This window comes from Colossoma macropomum, unplaced genomic scaffold, assembly GCF_904425465.1.
Source record: "Colossoma macropomum unplaced genomic scaffold, Colossoma_macropomum, whole genome shotgun sequence".
NCBI lineage: Eukaryota > Metazoa > Chordata > Actinopteri > Characiformes > Serrasalmidae > Colossoma > Colossoma macropomum.
In genome coordinates this window covers 15,027,838-15,046,740 of record NW_023494784.1, presented here as the reverse complement: position 1 = coordinate 15,046,740, position 18,903 = coordinate 15,027,838, and the positions used below count along the sequence as shown (strand labels likewise).

Genomic DNA, 18,903 nt, shown 5'->3' with positions numbered 1-18,903 from the left:
AACAGGCAGAAATAAAGACACAGAGAGAAAGAGAAAGGAAAAGAGTCAGAAAGAGTAGAGGTATAGAGTCAGAAAAAGAAAAAAGAGAAAGAGCAAGATAGGAAAAGAGTTAAAGAGAAAGAAATAGAGAGTGAAGAAGGGAGAGAGAGAGGAAGGAGGGAAGAATAAGAAAGGAAGACAGAGAGAATGAGATGTAAGAGAGGGTGAGAGTGAAAGAGAGAAACAAAGTGAGAGAAAATTAGAGGCAGAAAAAGAAATACAGATTTTTCACTTTTAACATTTAGCACTTTTTTTCATCGCTTTGGCAGTAGTTGTTCATTGCAGTTCATGCCCACGAAGCACCTTGAATTGAATTGAGAGAAAGAGAGAGAGGGGAGAGAGAAATAGACCCTGTTTACACCTGGTCAGGTCATATGACTAGTATCTGGATTGTATCCTGATAAGATTTTAGCCACATGCATTTACGCTTGGTAGTCGGACTGAAATCCAATTGCTGTGTGGAATGGAATATGCAAATCCACTCATTACTTGGCAACCAATTACCAATTGTTTATCCGTTCAGCTTCTTCCTGTACTATGTGGTAGATGGCTCCTGTTTTGTCTGTCCAGATTGCTGTTTCATTTTGTCTGGTCTTCAACCATGTGTGTCCTCCATGATTATTTTCCGCACAGACCCGGATCAGGTGCCCAGTGACGTACTGCATGAAGAGGATTTTCAGGTGTTGAATGTGTCTTTGAGAGACAGATGCGTTTACACTGCTATAACGTGACTCAGATGCGTCTCAGAACAGCTCCTGACTTAGTTTGAGTGATTTTATTTGTATCTGTGTCTTGGGTGCGTTTATACTTGTATTTTTACGTGGCTTTGCCAGATCCAGGTATAGTCTTGATACCTAAGATGCATGAAGTGACCGGGTGTAAATGGGGTCAAAGAAAGCCAGAGACAGAGAGAAAGGAAGAGGGGAAAAAAGGAAGATTGAGAGGGAAAGAGAGAGAGAAAGACCTTGAGAGAAAAGGAAGTTAGAAAGTAAGAAAGAAAGAACAAGGAAAGGGAGAGAGAGAGAAAAGAAGAGACAATGAGTGAGAGATAGACAGAGAAATGGAAAGAGAGAGACAGAGCAATAGAGAGAGAGTGAGAAAGAGAGAAAGTGAGCAAGAGAGCGAGTGACAGAGAGAGAGTAAGAGAGAGAGCGTGTGGGGGTAAATAAGCCCTGTAAGGATTAGGGCCGTCACAGCTGACTGCATCTAACCCAGTTTACACCAGCTGCTTCAGTGCAGAGAGAGAGACAGAGAGAGAGTTAGAGATCAAGTGTGCGTCCAAGAGGCCGAGGCCAAGAAGGAGGAGGAGGAGGAGGGGATAAAGGTGGAAGAAGGAGGAATGGCAACTCTGACTGTGTGTTAACACTGAGTGCGTGTGTGTGTGTGTGTGTGTGTGATGGCGACGGCGACGGCGTTTCCCTCTCCTCCATCTCTGTGTGTGTCTCTGTCCTGCAGTGAGCGCAGCAGAGAGCGACACAAACCACGCAGCCGCGATGGCAGCAACCGCTCCGACAAAAATGTCACCATCAGCACTGCGTCCGCACACTCAGCAGGAGCAGAGCAGACCCCCCCCACCACAGAGCCACAGGTCAGTACAGACTACACACACACTCTGTCATTACTGAGGTATACACACACTTCCAGGTGTGTTGTGTTTGTGAGAAGGAGAGTGAGTGGGAGGAAAGCACTGCAGTTTAAAAGTTGTCTTATTATTAAAGGGCCTGTATCCTGAATGTTTCTTGCATTTTATTTTTTCCCAAATGTACCAAAACAATCATTTTTCATTTTTCCATATCCATTTTACAACCTCTCTTTATCCCATAGAATTAAACAGGCTGTTTTTTTTACTATATCTTTAAGACTGATATATGTAAATAACCTGTGTTCTGAATGGATGTCCTGTATTGTGCCTCATTCAAAAAGTAGGTCAGGTTTAAACACTCGTTATAACCTCAGTGATTGACAAGATAGATATAGTATGTCAATGTGTTGGTTTTCATGACATTACGGAAATGTTAAATTCAAAACCACAAGGGTTTTTAGGTGCTTTATTACATACTTTAAAAGGGGGGCGGGGCAAATTTAACTCACATATTCCATAAATTTATCATCATTAGAGAGAGAGAATACAGATAGACAGATTCACAGAAACGTGAGAAAAATACTACACAGTACACTAAATGTGTGGAAAAATAATACACATAAATATTAAAAAAATTTATAGTATAGTATTTTATAATATATTAAAGTTTGAACTATAAATTAATAAAACAATAAGCCACAAGAGGCCATGGGTTACTGCGATTTTACCACGGGCAGGGTGTTTGTCACAACGTGAAGCAGAGTGCCTAAAACTCCCTTCCTGTGATAAAATCACAGTAGCGCACAGCCTCAAGTGGCTTATTGCTTTTAGAAAAAAAAATAATCAACATAAACAAGTATTCTGCCAGTAATGTAGTTCCTTTAAAGAATGGTATCATTGCCAAACTGCTGAATGAGGAGAATAATTGATCACCCATCGCTGTATACTGCAGTCATTTCATCATTTTAAGATTATGTCATATAAGAATGAACATATAATAAGTCAGCGCTGTTTAATGCAAAAACTCTTGTTTTATAAGTACTTTTTGGTCACCAAATTACCACCATGAGACTTATTTAGCCATAATCCAGCGGCGCCCCTCTTCTTGTGCTGGGGCTGAATCTCAAATGGCTCCCTGCTCCCTACAAAGTGCACTACGTAGGAGTGCACTTTGGTGCAAAATATAGCTAAGAAATATTTATTTGGGACGCAGATATTTTAACATGTAAAATTTGCTAGGAATTAGAGAGCAGGGAACGTATGAAGGGCAATGTGTCTCCAGGTCTAGAGTTGGGAAACACTATTAGATTGTTAGATAATTGTATTATTGTATTGTTAATCTATTGTATTAGATTAACCATTTCCAAAGCTCTCCTGGAGGACATTCAGTATTTATGGTTAGCATCCAATACTTAGTTTACCTAATCAGTCCTTCTTTAAATTAAATCAGGTGTTCTCCTGATGAAATTGAACAAATCCATGCAGTGGCTGGAGAGCAGTGGGAAATGAGAACCCAAACCTGTGGTCTTCTAACTGTATTCCTCTAACCAAGATATGCATAATATGTAAAATAAATCATCTCACTTTTTACATGTATGTTAATTTGTTTCCATGTTATTTAGTTTTTCCAAGCAGAAAAACAATTAAATGCCAATATAATATTTTAAACAGTTTTCTTGGTTGCCTAATACTGTATATATTGTCACTGTCAGAACAAAACTTCAAAAGGCTAACTTAACAGAAAAAGGATAAAACGTTCTTAACTTTTAGTGAAAGTTAATTGAGAAATAATTTATTCCAAACAGTTTTAGTACATTGATCATGAAATTTTGACACGGTGTAAAGGGTAGCTAACTTGATGAAATTATGTGAAAAAAATGAAAAATGAGAAAAATGGAGAGGCAGGGTTTTGTCCCAACAGTGACAGAATGAACTTGTAGCCGTTTATGTTTAATATTGACATTTGACAACAGACATGAAAAATCATGAGCAGTGAAAAAGTGTCAAGTTCAGAAACCAGTCCACTGTAGTGGGGTCCGGTGACATCGTTCGAGGGAGAACATTGTTGTGATTTTATCATGAACATTCTGGTGCACTCTCAGACTAAAGTACTAGGGTAATTGCTGTGGAGTCAACCATGTCGAGTTCAACTATGCAAATACGGATTATGTCCAAAAATTATTCTCTTTTTTTTTCAGAAAAATCTGTTGCTTATTATACTAAGAGGTCAGTGTAAACAAAATCAGGCAGAAATATTCTTTGGAGATCCCACATCTGTTGTAAATAGAGGCCCATCATTTGTGTTTTACTGTTCAACTCTCAAATGGAGTGGCATGCTTTTGCTCACCTTGGAAGGTGACTTCACCGGTCAGGAAATGTGACTGTCTTTTCACTAAGTAACTTTATTATGATTTAAATGTGATGAAAAGTTATTGTTGTATGTATAGTCTTATTTTATAGAAAGAAGTCAGAAGTGCAGGCTCAAATCTGTCAATAGAGAATGTAAATTGAATATAAATGTAATTAATTGTTTAACATGCTCTGTGATTTATTATGTGATGATAAAGTTACATTTAGATATTTAACAAAATGTCCATGAAACAAAAACTGTTTTTTCTCTGATTCCTAAATGGTGATTAAAGTATGTTAGAGGAAATACTTATTTGGTCATCATTTTCATGTGAAATCATGTCATGTATGGATCCTGTAAATCAGCCCTTGATTCCAAGTTGAGCAAAGTGGAAACTTCCTCATGAACAGTGGAGCATCTTCTCTGTGTATTATTGGCTTTTAGTGTGTCACTATCACTCTGCTTGCCTTCCATATTAGTTTATGAAGAATGTTAAAGGTCACAGTGTTTTCTGCCTTCACGTGTTGAAGGTTGTTGAAGTTGAAACCTTTTAAAAGACTAATTGAGTAAATGTCTATGCATTTTAACAGGCTCTCAAACCTTTTCTATCAGTGTTTAGTTACCTTAGTTCTTACTGGCCAATAAAAATTAAACACTGTATCTGTAGGTTGGCTGAGTAATGACCATGAGCTGCTGCTGTGCTGTGTTTGATGGGAAGAGCAGGATTTTCTCTCACAGACTCTCTCTTACGTTTCAAATGCCCCCACAACCCCCACCCATCGAATCTACATGATGCATGTGAATGGCAGAGCTATCATTAAAAACAGTGAATTACACTGAAAGGTAATGAGTTTGCATGTGCAGAAAAACACTGCAGTTATAAACAAAATCATATTCATGGCTTCATTAAAATAAAACAGTTGAAATATTGGGTTTGGCACTCTCTTTGATTGGCTTTATTAAACAATAATGGAGGTATTACAGCAAAAGAGAGCAGGCAAGGAGAGGGACACATTAGAGCGGCAGTAAAAATGGGAATGACACTTTATGGAGAGAGAGAGAGAGAGATGCTGCCCTAGGCCTCATACCAGACCTCAGTCATTCTGACCTACTTGGCTTTTTCTCAGTGGGAGATAACACACAGTTTTTACAGTTCCTCATGTCTCTCAGAATTCATTAGTGCAAGTGCGCAGTGTGTGTTACATTCCACTGGTCAGTGCAGAAGTATGGCTATAATACATAACGTAGTAAAGCCCTTATGTTGTGATGTATAGGCTACATTGCAGTATGGACACTGTATGCATTAAAGAAATACCACAGCACTGCCCAACCCAACTTCTGTCTGCTGCATCTGTAATACATGGTCAATAATCAAGAACAGTCATTTTGATATGTTGTCCTGTTTATCGAGAAAATGCATTTACTTAAAACTCACTTGCAATATAACTCAATGGACAGTTGCTTCTTTCATCCAACCATAAGCTGCAGAAGCAGCAGAATGAAATAAGATTGACAAACGTCAGGAAGAAAAAGATGCTCTGCTGCTTGGTAAGTGATAGACAGTTTGATGTCAGGTTTTACATTTATAATCACCTCTGTTTTAAAACCAGAGATAAATATTTTTTAGTGCTTCTTTTGTTCTCATGCATAGTGTAGAAGTCCAAACCAAGAGAGATCATACCTAACATACTCTAATTTAAATCAGTGCTGAATAAAACTGTTAGCCAAGACTAATATCAGTGTATGATAGGACAGGCACTTTACACGCTTTGGATACTCGTTGTTTTCCGAGCTAGTAGTCGTATACTCATTCTTAATACTACCCTTAAAAACAGTAGCATTTATATTTCATAATTAACCATATTTATTTAGCAAATTAAAAATGTAATATATTTTAATCAATTTAGTTTCAACAGTTCATACATACATACATACATACATCATCTAAACCGCTTATCCTCCTGGGTTGCGGTAGGGTGCTGGAGCCTATCCCAGCTGTCATTGGGCAGAAGGCTTCAACAATTCAGTTTTTTCAAATTGTAATAAACAGTTTTATACATGCGTACATACCTTTTTACAATGGATGTCAAAAAGATGCAGAGAGACTGATGTGCTATAATGTAATGTTGTTTGCAAATTCTTTTAGTGCACAATTTCAATTTATTTGCTGTTTTTATTCCCAACATGTTACATTTAGCAAATAAATTGTCGATAAGGAGAAAGATGAGTCTGTCTGCAAAATTAGATACCAATAATGACATAGAAATACATTGAAGGCGCAAATCTTTTGGAATATTTGTTGAGCATTGTGTTTTCATAGCCATTGTTCCTGATTTACTGAGTTTATATTGCACTGCTAACTTAGGGGTGCATAAGTTCCATTGCATCGCGAGTGAAATAACTTTGACAGAAGGTACATCTCCTTTAGCATTGATGCTTCAGAATGTCATTTCAGTGTCTTATACTAAATTCATTAAGAATCAACCAAATTGATTAGCCATCTTGCTGTCTCTATTTATCTCCATCTCTTAGCTCCACGGCGGCTAAACGAGTGACTGAGGACACTCAGTTTCCCCCCTGAATGTCGTTCAACTGTTTAAACTACAGCCAAACAAATGAATGTGTATTTGGCTGTTTCTTATTGTTTAAATGTTAATTATTGTTTAAAAATGTATTGTATACCATTTCTGATTTTTACAGCCTAATATGTCAGTGCCATGTTCTCCTGGTTTTATGAATAAATGCTTTGTTGAAAATGGTGATAAATAAGCCTGTAACTAAAAATCAGGAATCTACAAGAGTGTTCTGGAATTCTGTTGGAGTAAACAAAAAACAAATAAGGAACTAAATAAGGGAACAAATAGCAACAAAAGAAACGAATACTTAAGTATTTGAATAATTCAGGCCAGTCCAAGTGTAAAAGCTTCAGTGGATGAGCACACATACATACATGCGCTCTTAAAGCGGCTCAGTTTGGGTGTCTCGTTTATGTGTTAGACACATGAACAAAGGAAGGCCCCTGGCAGTGCTAGCAGGCTAATGCTAATCCCTGACTGGTTGTCATGTTTGCTTGGAGACCTATTCTTCAGCATGTAATGCAGCTATGTTGGCTGAGGTGCCCTTTATTATGGCTGCCATGCGGTGTGACTGTGTGTGAAATGTGAACTACAGTAAGGAAACTGTAGACGTAGGTTGGAATGCTTTTAAACTGCGTGTGCATTGTTCAGCTGATAGCATACTTACACATTCAGAAATGAACATGTAGAGAAAGACATAATGGAGTACACATTTAGGAACTGAATAAGTTATACATGTAATAACTGTAAAATATTGCAATTAAAGAAAATCAAGGCCTATTATTTTAAAACATTAATGAAAGTTGCATGTTAGATTGGGCTCATGTTAACAAAAATTCTAAAAGAAGTGTGAAACATAAATTCCTGAGGCCTGTGTTGAATGAATATAGCCAATGCTTAAAATGTGTTATTAGGACATATTAAATCAAAGTAAATTATTTTAATGATTATGATTAGCTATTGCAATTAGCTGTCATGCTGTCTCTGTTTATCTCAGTCTCATAGAACATGTTGGACTGTAATGATTTTTTATGTTAATTAGTCTTGACAGTTTTGACTCACTGAATTCGAAATAAAGTAGATTGATTTAGACTGGCTGAGACTTGCGTTAAGAAAATAACTGATCTGTATCTGAAGTACATTTCCTCAAAATAGCAGTGCAGGTGTTGTTGTTTCCTGGAAATGCAGGCTACAAATTGTGTAATCCCTCAGATTGTGTTAAAACCTATTTGAGCTGGATTAGCTTTGCCTGGAGAGGTCTGATAATGTAATCTGTGCATAATTTCACTGGTCAATTCATACGGGATGAATGAACTGTGTAATTTCGCCGAATTACTCCAAATAGCCCTGATCGTAGTGTTATTTTGCAGGCGTTCACGTCAGTGTTATATGTGACATGTCACGCCTATGAACAATAATGTTCTGCAGCTAAATAGCAAAGATAGCACAAAAAAATCAGAACACAACACTTGATGATGGAGGAGACGTTACATATAATTTTAGTGTGGGGTGACGTCTGTTGTCATGAATTTGAGGATTGAAGAATTAAAGCTCAATTTTTTTAATTTGCATTGTCTTCAGGTTGCAAAAAAAAAAGAAAAAATGGATGCATTATTTTCTATTAACCATAATTTTTTTATTATGTAACTCTGATGTCAATTCAAACAGGACCGAGGGAGCTTCCGGTCCAGCGAATGTTGGTAATTTGCTCCGGAATTATTACTTAACAGACTTGTAAACACTACAGACATTGTGGACTCATACTGCATTAAAATCACTGAGATCCTGAGATAAAACTATCCCAGCTTTACTGAGTACAGTTTTATCAGGTAATTAGCTGCCAATAACAGAATGTGTTCCCTTCTCATATTGTTTAATACAAAAGGCTCAATGTACTAAGCCTTTTGCGCTAGTTTGAGGTGCAAATCACATACATTCTGAAAATGTAGGCATTTTATGGGCCGTGTGCATGGTAAAACATAAATTGAGCTTTTCTTCTTTATACGTGTTGCATATCGCTGTTGTCAGAACGAAACCTCGTATCTCCAAAATGGTAACAGGAGAGGAAAAAACATATTTTACTTTTTATGTAAGTCAGTGGGACCAGAATTTTTTCCAAGTAAATTTGGACCGTTTCTTTTGGTCCATTCTTCATGAAATTTACACACACTGTAAAACTATGTCAAAAACTGAACTGGTTTTCTTCCGACAGCAGCGATATGCATATGAGGAAGGATTGTAAAAAGTGGGTGTACATGTGCAGCTGATATTTTGGCCGGGAGCCCAAAGGAGCATAATAGGTCTCACACTCTCTGGGTGGGTAGGATGGTCTTTTGTCTCACCCATCACTCAGCTCGATGCTAGCCAACGCGGGCATCTGTTTGCTGACCCAACAGAACTCACGTTCTCCTCTAAGCACGTTGATCTGTCTAATGATGTTGCGTTAGTTTGAAAAGAAGCAGTGGCTGGAAGGAAGCATGTACTAGCCTTCACCGCCCCAGCTTGGTACCATTATGTTTTAGAGGGAGACCTAGCTAGTTGGTGGAATTGAGAATGACCAATTAGGAAGAAAAGTGGGTTAGAAAAGACATGTTGTTCAAAGACTTCCTTTAACAATGACAGCAGACACAGCAGCTAGATGGAGGCAGTAGTACATAAATACTTTAGGGAATATATCGCCACATTTTGACATTGTTTGAACACAAACCTTGCGAAACACTGACTGATATGCAGGATGAGGACATGAACTGGCTAATGGTTCCTGAGGACATGATTAGAAACCTGTTGGAAGCCACATCTTCACTTCTATTTAAAGCACTGCTGTCACTGTACTCTTACATACACAGTGAACCGTGTGTGTGTCTCAAAGATTACCCTCTCCACACAGATCACTCTTCATAGCTGAGTGTGTAGGACTACTCTAGGCTGGAAGATGATCTGTCTAATCCTTCAGTGTAACCACACACTCCTGCTTCTGAAGAGGGGTGAGAGCACGCCAGCAATTACAGTTGTCTAATTCCATGTGTATTATTGCAGTGGAATCCAGAAAAGAACCAGAGTGAAACAGGATATTTGCTGTCATATAGTTTCTGTTCTGTAGCATCGCTCGACATGGGCAAAAACTGGCTAAATTGACAGGAAGGGACTGATGCAGAACAACCAACCACAGATGGTGCTACAATAAAAACAGATCTGTGTAAAACAAAGTGGTTCACAGTGGCTCTAGCTGCTGGAAAATGTTGCATCAGTTTCATACAAAACTTTTGATAGGATGCCATGAACTTTACAGACATTTTTCCATTCCAACAACGATGTCATGCTCTGAAAGGCTCATTGTTGCCCTGCTTTCTGAGCAGGCCAACTGTATGCTACTGGTGACTTGCTAGCATTTAACTTGGTAAACTGCAGGTATTATTATTTAGACTATTGGTCTCTTTTTAATGCAGCCGCCTAATTAGCCCTATTACAAAGAAAAGGATGTCCAGCTTTTTATCTATTATATAATCGTTATGAAAATTACAATATAAATCACAATATAAGTATTTCGTGTCAGAGTGTACATTTAAATTTTCTAGTAACTAGTTACTTTTTTTTTTTAACAATCATAAAGTTACTCAAATGTCATTTCCTAGAATACAAATGCAATAGTATTGAGAAGAACAGTGTGGAATGTGTGCTGTTTTGGTTTGTCTGTTTTTGCATGTGTGTACACATCAGAGAGACACAAGCATTTAGACAAATCTTTTGGAATAATGTATTCTGATCATATGAAACAAAATAAAACTCTTTGGCAGTAATTTAGTTTGTCATGTTTGGAGAAAGAAGGATTGTGCATGTGATCCCCAGAACACCATAGCCACAGTGAAGTACAGGGGTGGGAGCATCATTATATGGGGCTGCTTCATTGCAAACAGCCAAGAAACTACATCTAAAGAAAAGATAGACGTTTAACAAGACAACGACCCGAAATATACAGCCAAAATAACTCAAGACTGGTTTCAAAAAACAAAGGTGAAGGTTCTTGAATGGGCTAGCCGGTCTTGTGACTTGAATCCCATTGGAAATTAATGTAGGATTTTGGAATCGCGACTCTATCAGAGGGACCCTCATAACCTTGTGGAATTAAAGACAAAGTTTTATTTGCCAGCAATGACTTTGCAGTAAAGTTCTAATGTTATTAATTTGTGGTATCTGAATACATTTTTCTTATCATTTCATTTTGACAGTCAAAAGACACAATGTGTGTAAATATGAAGTGGACATATGCACTGAAAGTTTAATAAATAACAGAAACAAAAGTGTCTGAATACTTGTTTCCACTCACTCTGTCCTCTATATTCTTTGTTCATGTCCCATGGAGGATGGCATCAATTCTGTCCTCTATATTCTTTGTTCATGCCCCGCATAAGTAGATTATGGGTCTGTGGGTGCGGCTAAGCCTGTTCTCCATGTTTCCTTTGTACTTTGTGCCAATATAATGATTCAGACTGAAAGTAATCTTTTTGTGGCATTGCCAAGCACTGATGCCTTTTTACAGACCATGCTCTAATATGGGTGACCTTCAGGTAGTCTTATTACACAGTTGACCTTGAGTTATGTCACTATGTGCATCGCAGTTGTACGTCTGTAAGACCAGCATTCTGTGAAAAGGCAATAGTAGCGAGAGATATACCAGTTGGAATTCTTCTTAAGGTATTTCTTTCACCAGTATACCACAATTAAACAAGGTAACAACATAAACACAGTGTAAGACACACTAACAGGAGCCCCTCACCTGAATTACCGATCCTGTTCTTTCAGTAATCTTTCACTTCCCTCAGTTACAGTAGTCAGTTGCAGTCTCGGTTAATGCTAGTTCAGGTTGTTATTGAGGGACCCAGCGTGGAGACATATGGGAGGAACTAACCAACCATTTCAAGTTGTTTTGCCTCCTTAAGCACCACATTTACTATGTGTAGCCAGAGACATTATGAAATAGAAGACAGTTTACTGGTTGCAAAATGAATGGGAAAGCTCATAATGCTCAACCTGCCGTCTCTTTACAGGGAAAGTCCCACCCTTTGGTGTAAAGAGCCAGCTGGCTTGCTGTTTAAGCCACGAGTGGGAAAAGTGCCCCCTCATTGTGGAAATATGTGCATGTGCAATAGCCAGAACAAGCTGAAAAAATACTTATGCTATTTATGCTGTTTTGTCAGATTTTACAAGTTATTTTCAAATATGATTTTGAAAAATAATTTGGCTTATAGTTTGTGCTTTATAGGTCTCTACCTATTTAAAAAGATTCAAAGAGCCTAGTCTTGTATGTCAGCAAATAACTGCCCAGGGCCGTGGCCGAGTGAGTGGACTGCAGAGTGGACAGACTTTCCTATAAGAGCTTTATTGCAAAATGATTAGCCTTTTTTAATGACTTACATCAAACAGAACGATTCTTAACATGCTATCATGAGGCGAGAGACAACAGTATACATGAGATGATTTTTTAGGTTTAAAAATAATGTTAGGCTTCTGAGCTGAGAGCTAATCTATAGCTCAATTTCCCTCTTTGCTTCTTCTCTGCTTGTGTTTTAGCGCTGTGCCCAAAGCAGCTGATTCAGTTCTCTGTAATAAAAATCCAGCATTAACTCTATCAGTGCAGCACCCTTATTGCAGATTTTGATAAACAAAATATAAAAATTTAAACTTCGAACTCCAAATTCAAACGTTTTACTACGTTCAAGTTATTATAAAGTAAAAAACTTTTTATTATTACTATTATTCATAATAATCAGCCCTACTTCCCACATCCCTGTGCTACTATTTTTTCTATTATTGTGTGCTGGAAGCGCACAAGCACATTTTGAGTGGTATTTGAATCAGTAGGTGCTTATTAATTTTTATTAGTTTAATCAGAGTAATAAAATTGCTATCCAAAGTGTCTTCCTGCTCAAGAAGTAGTTTGTAAGATGTTCTTAGATGAAAAATAAATATGATCACAACATTGATACGTCACAATATTAATGGAGAAGAGCAGATTAAGCATAAAAAATGGGCACTTTTTGCTTTGACCATGAAGGGTTAAAGGCGTAATGCAGAGATTTGGATAAAGTGAGTTGGATCGATTGTTTAGCTGCTGTAGCGGAAGCTCCTGTGTAAATATTTACACTGCCGTCTCATAAATCATGAATTATATTCAATTATTCAAGACTTAGGCCATGTGCTTGTGCTGTCACACTGAGCTGTGTGTGTGCAGGGCATGTGTTTGTGTGTGTGTGTGATGTATGAAAATGATATTATAAACACAGTCTCTCTAGAGGATGAGTGAGAACATGCTGTTGCTCTCAAGTCTAGAACTACACATCTCAGAAGACTTTGCAGCACATCTGCTCAGTGCTCCCAGCAAGACTTTTCTTTTATAGTTATAATTATCTCTCTCTCTCTTTTTCTCTCTCTCTCTTTCTCTCTCTCTCACACACACACACACACACACAAACACACACAGGGGTGATACACTATATGGACAAAAGTATTAGGACACCTACACATTATACCTACAGGAGCTTTTATGATATCCCATTCTAAATACATAGCATTAGTATGGAGTTGGTCCCCCCTTTGCAGCTATAACATTTTCCCCTCTTCTGGGAAGCTTTCTACACAGATTTTGGAGTGGGTCTGTGGAATTGTTTTGCCCATTCATCCAGAAGAGCATTTGTGAGGTCAGACACTGATGTTGGACGAGAGGGCCTGGCTCGCAATCTCTGTTCTAGTTCATCCCAAAGGTGTTCGATGGGGTTGAGGTCAGGGCTCTGTGCAGGCCAGTCAAGTTCTTTCACACCAAACTCACCCAACCATGCCTTTATGGACCTTGCTTTGTGCACTGGGGCTCAGACATACTGGAACAGAAAAGGGCCTTCCCCAAACTGTTGCCACAAAGTTGGAAGCATACAATTTTCCAAAGTCTCTTGGTTTGCTGAAGCATTAAGATTTTCCCTTCACTGGAACTAAGGGGCCTAGACCAACCCCTGAAAAACAACCCCATGGCATTATCCCTCCTCCACCAAACAGTACAGTTGGCTCAATGCAGTCAGGCAGGTAACAACCTTCTGGCGTTCACCAAACCCAGACTCATCCATCAGACTGCCAGATCCGTCACTCCACAGAATGCCTTTCCACTACTCCAGAGTCCAGTGGCGTTGTGCTTTCCACCACACCCCCACCTGGCTTGGCATTGTGTGTTTTGATCTTAGGCTTGTGTATAGCTGCTCGGCCATGGAAACCCATTTCGTGAAGCTTCTAATGTGCAGTTCTTTTGCTGATGTTGCTTCCAGAGGCAATGCTCAAAGCTTTCTGTTCACTCTGCTCTAACTCTGCCCTGGGTTTTCTATTTCCCACTCCTCGCTCACTCATCAGATAAAACCTGCTTCTTGTCTGCTCTGTTTGATTCATTTTTATGTTATTTATTATATGTCTGTATGCATGGACAAGACACTAGACACTTTGTTTCATTTCCATTATTAAACAAAAAACTAGTTAAACATTCTTCGCTGCACAGGCTTTTTCAGTAGGTGTAGGCTTGAAATGATGGCCCAATCACAAGCCAGAAAACTGCCAAGGTTAAACAAATGCATCTGCTTTTAACATGATCTTCTTTATGATTTGCATAGGAAAATAATACCTGTAGAAATTTGTTGCGTTCAGTGAGAATTTCCAGTGAAAGTCTGCTGAAAGCCTCTGCAGCACAAACACTGTGTATGAATGGGCGAGCTGTAGCAGTCACGCTGCAGCGTCACTCAGTCTCTCACAGGCAGTTATCGTGAAAACAAAAGGAGTGGCTAATGAGATGGAATGGTATTGGAGTGATTTTGTAGAGCACCAGCGCTACCTTATTTCAGTATCATCAAATTTGTTCCACTGATTAAAGGCTAAATTTCTAGCTTTATGAGCTTCTGCTCTACTAGAGATGTAATATTATACATTTAAAACAGAAAATGCTGTATTTCATTTCCTGAGTGGAGCAACAGTCTCAACGTTAGCCCAGTCATTCTGCAGTACTAAATTTGATCGTGGTGATGTTAGAGAGCATAATTGACCTTGCCTTCTCTGGGTGTGGCTAGTCAATGTGGGCATCTGTTAGCTGACATAACTGACGATAGTGTTCTTCCTCAAGCGCGTTGAGCTGTCCAATGATGTTGCAGCAGTTGGAAAAGATGTGGAGGTGCTTAATGCAGCCCAAAGGAAGCACATCTGTCCCAAACCCAAGCCCCTGAATTTCCCTGTCCCTCATGACCACACGGTGAACAGCTAGATCCCATTGTTTTGTGTGTTTTAAAGTCTTAAGATCAGTGTGTAACATTAAGAATTGTCACTACCAAAATAAAGTCAACTTTTAAATGAAAAACATTATGATTTTATGTGTGTACAGCTGTTTAAAGCTGTATGTAAAGCTGTGTGCTAGTCATGTACTGGCTTGTGTTTTTGAGCTAAAATTGTCAGTACCGAAGCAGTCAGTGCCAAAACATTTAGTAGTGTTGTTATTGTTTTGTTAGTGACAAAATGGAATAGTGATCCATATTTACTTTTTTATTTTGTATCAAAATGCATTTCTATGTATTTTTCTCATCATCCCTGCTTGCACACACACACACACACACACACACACACACACACACACATACACACACACAGAAGAGATTAGTGTTCATCTGATGGATTTAGGCATTGAAGTAATTGAAAACGAGTGGACAGAGCTCATATTGCAATTTGAATATGTGTCACAGTAACATTATCATAAATACAAACATATTCTGTGTAAAGTAGAATCACATGGTCAGTATGGTCTAGATTCAGTGTCCTCGCTGAAAGTTGAACACCCAGCCACACTGTATTATTTTGGAAAGAATGAGAGGAAGAGGGACAGACGTTGGAAAGTGGAGAGGCGTGGGCTCCCTCGCTCACTCTCTTCCTGCTTTTCTCTCTCCACAGGAGCCCACTGTCACCTCAACTAATGAGGAGGAAATGAACAGCTCTCTGAGTCAAACAGGACACACACGGCTTATACACACACACACACACACACACAGAGAGATACATCTTCTCTTTCACTTACCTTTTTTTGTTCTAAAATCCAAATGACATCATTTCTTTTACTCCCCCACTGTATCAGTATGAGTGTGTGTGTATGTGTGTGTGTGTGTGTTAAAACCTGACCTAGTTACTGATCCAGTCAATGCAGCGGCGGTCACCGTAGCCTGTAGAAAAGTTTAGGTCAGTCATCTGTATCATCAAGCAGTGGTCAGTGGCATCTTTTTTTTTAATGTGTGTGAGCTCTCTAAGACTTATAGGTGACAGAGTGATATACAAGATAGACAGACAGACAGCATGTAGAGTGAGTCGGAAAAAAAACAGTTTTGTTGTTATTGATGTACTTTCAGTGCATAGATCCACAACAAATTTACACATATAATGTCTTTTGTCTTACTTATAAAGTATGTATTGACATGCATAAATAAAGTTACAATCTCAGTTCCAGCAAAGGGACAGGAGGATGTTTACCACTGTCACCTTTCTTTTTAACAACACTTAATAAAGGTTTGGGGACTGAAGACACAAATTAATTCAGTTTTGAAAGTGTAATTTTTTTGCCATTTTGCCATGTTATGCAAGACTTCAGCTTTGTATTTTGAGCTCAATAATGCTTTTTCAATAGAACTTTAAACTTTACTCTGGTAACAATCTGGTTGAACATTTCACAATGTTCCTAGTCATAATTTGCCAAAAAAAATCCCAAAAAACAATAACATTAATAAAGTAAAATATTACACGTTTTGTGTGTACTGTTTTGGTTCAAGTACAGGTCAAAGTACATTTATATATCACTGCATTCTGTTTTAGTTTCATTTTACTGACGGTCCCAATGTTTTTAGAAAGCAGTTTCAGACAACAGGGTTTCAGAGCCGTTATTACTATGTTGGTAGTGACAAAATGGAGTGTTCATTTATTTGTTTTAATTAAATAAACATAGGTAAGGTATAGGCTCACTCAAGTCCAAGTCTGTCAAAAGTCAGAAGTGAGTTTTCAGCTCTGACTTTGAAACAGTTTGGTAGAATGATCCATATACGTTTGATAGACAGTGAGTGTTTAATGCATGAGCTGTTACACGAAGTCTGTCTTTAAAGAGATTTTAGAATCCCGTTGCTACTCAGTAAATCTATTTCTTCTTCGTCTTTGTCTTCTTCTCATTCTCGCAGAGTGTTTGAAAAAAAAAAAAGTTCATGTGAAGCTTTTAGAACATGATTTTTTTTGACCATCTGTAAAAATTCACTCAATGTGAAAAGAGCTCAAAAGAGCTACACATTAACCTAAAGTTCAAACAGAAAAGTGCTGCTTCTGATGCTGTTTCTCTGTGTGGTGTCATTCACTCACACAATCAAAATGAATGACCTCACACAAGATAACCATCTTTTGTTTCCAAGTGTTTCCAATAGATTCCTCTGCCTGAATAAAGTGTGAACTCCCTCGGCCCGAATTTGTAACATAACCGTATGATCTAGTGCACCGAGCCGAATCACTCTAGTTTAAAACTGAAAACCTTTGATTTGATCTTTCAAACTTCCAAAGCTTTTGACTTTAAGTCAGCAGCAGCCGTGAACACAGAAAATAAATGCTGTTTGCAGCCATATTAGATGCCAACTAATAAATTGCTGACAAACATTAATTTAGGTTGTTTGAGAACATGCAATAGGTAATATGCACACCTACTGCATCATGCCATAATAAGACACAACAACCAACATATGACTGAAATTTCACCAATTTGTCTGCCAAACTGAACTGTAGTTTGGTTCTAACTCTTATAGGACCCATCAAACCTGCCTGCAGCCGACTGTATCATTTTTAATACAGTGTACTGTAGGTCAAGTTCATAAGGCTACGTGACAGTTACATAAGCCTTTCATGACAACTGATATAACCCTACATAAACATTTATAAAAATCTTATTCCAGTAAGTGGCAGTTGTCACAGCTTGTCAGCTTCGTTGTCAACACCTAGTTCAAGTGACAGGTTTTGCTGACATTAGGTTGTGTCATAACACTTTCTGGGGTGAAGTGACACAGCACGGTATGACAGCGGAACATTGTGCAGCAACAGACAAGCTATTGTTGTAAGAGCCATTGTCTCTGACAGTGTATTTTTAGTATATCAAAGGCATAATACTTGACAAATGAGGCAGGTTGCAAAATCAAGCATAGGTGAAGCACTTATAAAAAGTTGTTCTGACCTATGGCAGGGGTCAGCAACATGTGGCTCCGGAGCCGCATGCGGCTCTTTTACTGTCCTGTTGTGGCTCCACAGCAGAATTGGATTTTTAGGTAAAAATAAAATAATCCTCCTTTGCAGTAAAATAAGGCTCTGCTGACCATTCTAACACAGTTTTACACTTAATGGTTGTACACGCTCAAATTAATGTAGGCTGTATCTGCTAATTCAGCAGCCTTTACCCCTGAGGGTTGGCTCGCAGACTGCTGGTCACCATAGCAAAGACAGCAGTCTCACCTAGCTAGTAGCTAATGAAACGGCAAAGAGAAAGATTTAAGACAAACATCAATAATTTAGAGACTAAAGGACTTATTTGCGTTTATAAGCACTCCATCTGGTTTCCTGATATGTTTAATCTGCAACGAGAAACTATCAAACAGTAAATAGTCGTGAAGCTGAAGTCAGTTATTGATTCAAATTTTCCCGTTCCTCGGGCACCATTTAAGGTGGACCGGGAAATTCAAACAAAAAGCTGGCGAATGAGAAGCTGACTTCAGCCTCGTAGAAAGTCCAAGTTGAGGGACATTTTACAAGAAACTGTTCTACTTTTGTGGAAAAGTTTCTCCCGGAGATGCGAGAAAAGCAGCTATAGCTGAGCTAAAGATTAAAGCAGAGTTCCTTCATTTGTGTTTTTGTTTAAATTATATTTTTTAACCTATACTAGTACGTTAGCACATACTGAGACATATTTACAACCAAGATGGTAAAATGGAAAAAAAAAAGTTGAAATAGTATTCTTTAATGTGTAGGTCACCTCCAGGCCCCCCACCTAAGACTTCTGCCACGGTTGAAACCCCTTTCTCTCTCTCTCGCTCTCACTCACTCTCCAATAAACTGATGAATATAAATATCCAGTGTTTTGCTTCTTTTCCACTAGCGGCATAGAGAACAGAATAAATTTTTCCTTTTCATTTTCTCCACTGCTTTAGTACACAGCGATGTAGAGCCCAGGGCAGAGTGAGCAGGATTAAACTCCTCATTTTTCCAAGTTTTCACTTTCATCTGTGCCTCCATTATTCCCGTCATCACCTACTTTTCCGCTTCTACTTCTCTCCCTTCTC

General features: G+C 38.4%; 1 protein-coding gene across 1 annotated transcript in view; it reads left to right on the top strand.

Annotated features, from left to right (window-relative positions):
• The window catches only part of vangl1 (VANGL planar cell polarity protein 1), a 68,785-nt gene that overhangs the window by 33,221 nt on the left and 16,661 nt on the right, over positions 1–18,903 (top strand). Inside the window, exon 3 of the mRNA XM_036573179.1 lies at positions 1,495–1,627. Within this exon, the coding sequence (XP_036429072.1) occupies positions 1,495–1,627 (133 nt within the window). The remainder of the gene's footprint in view (positions 1–1,494; positions 1,628–18,903) is intronic.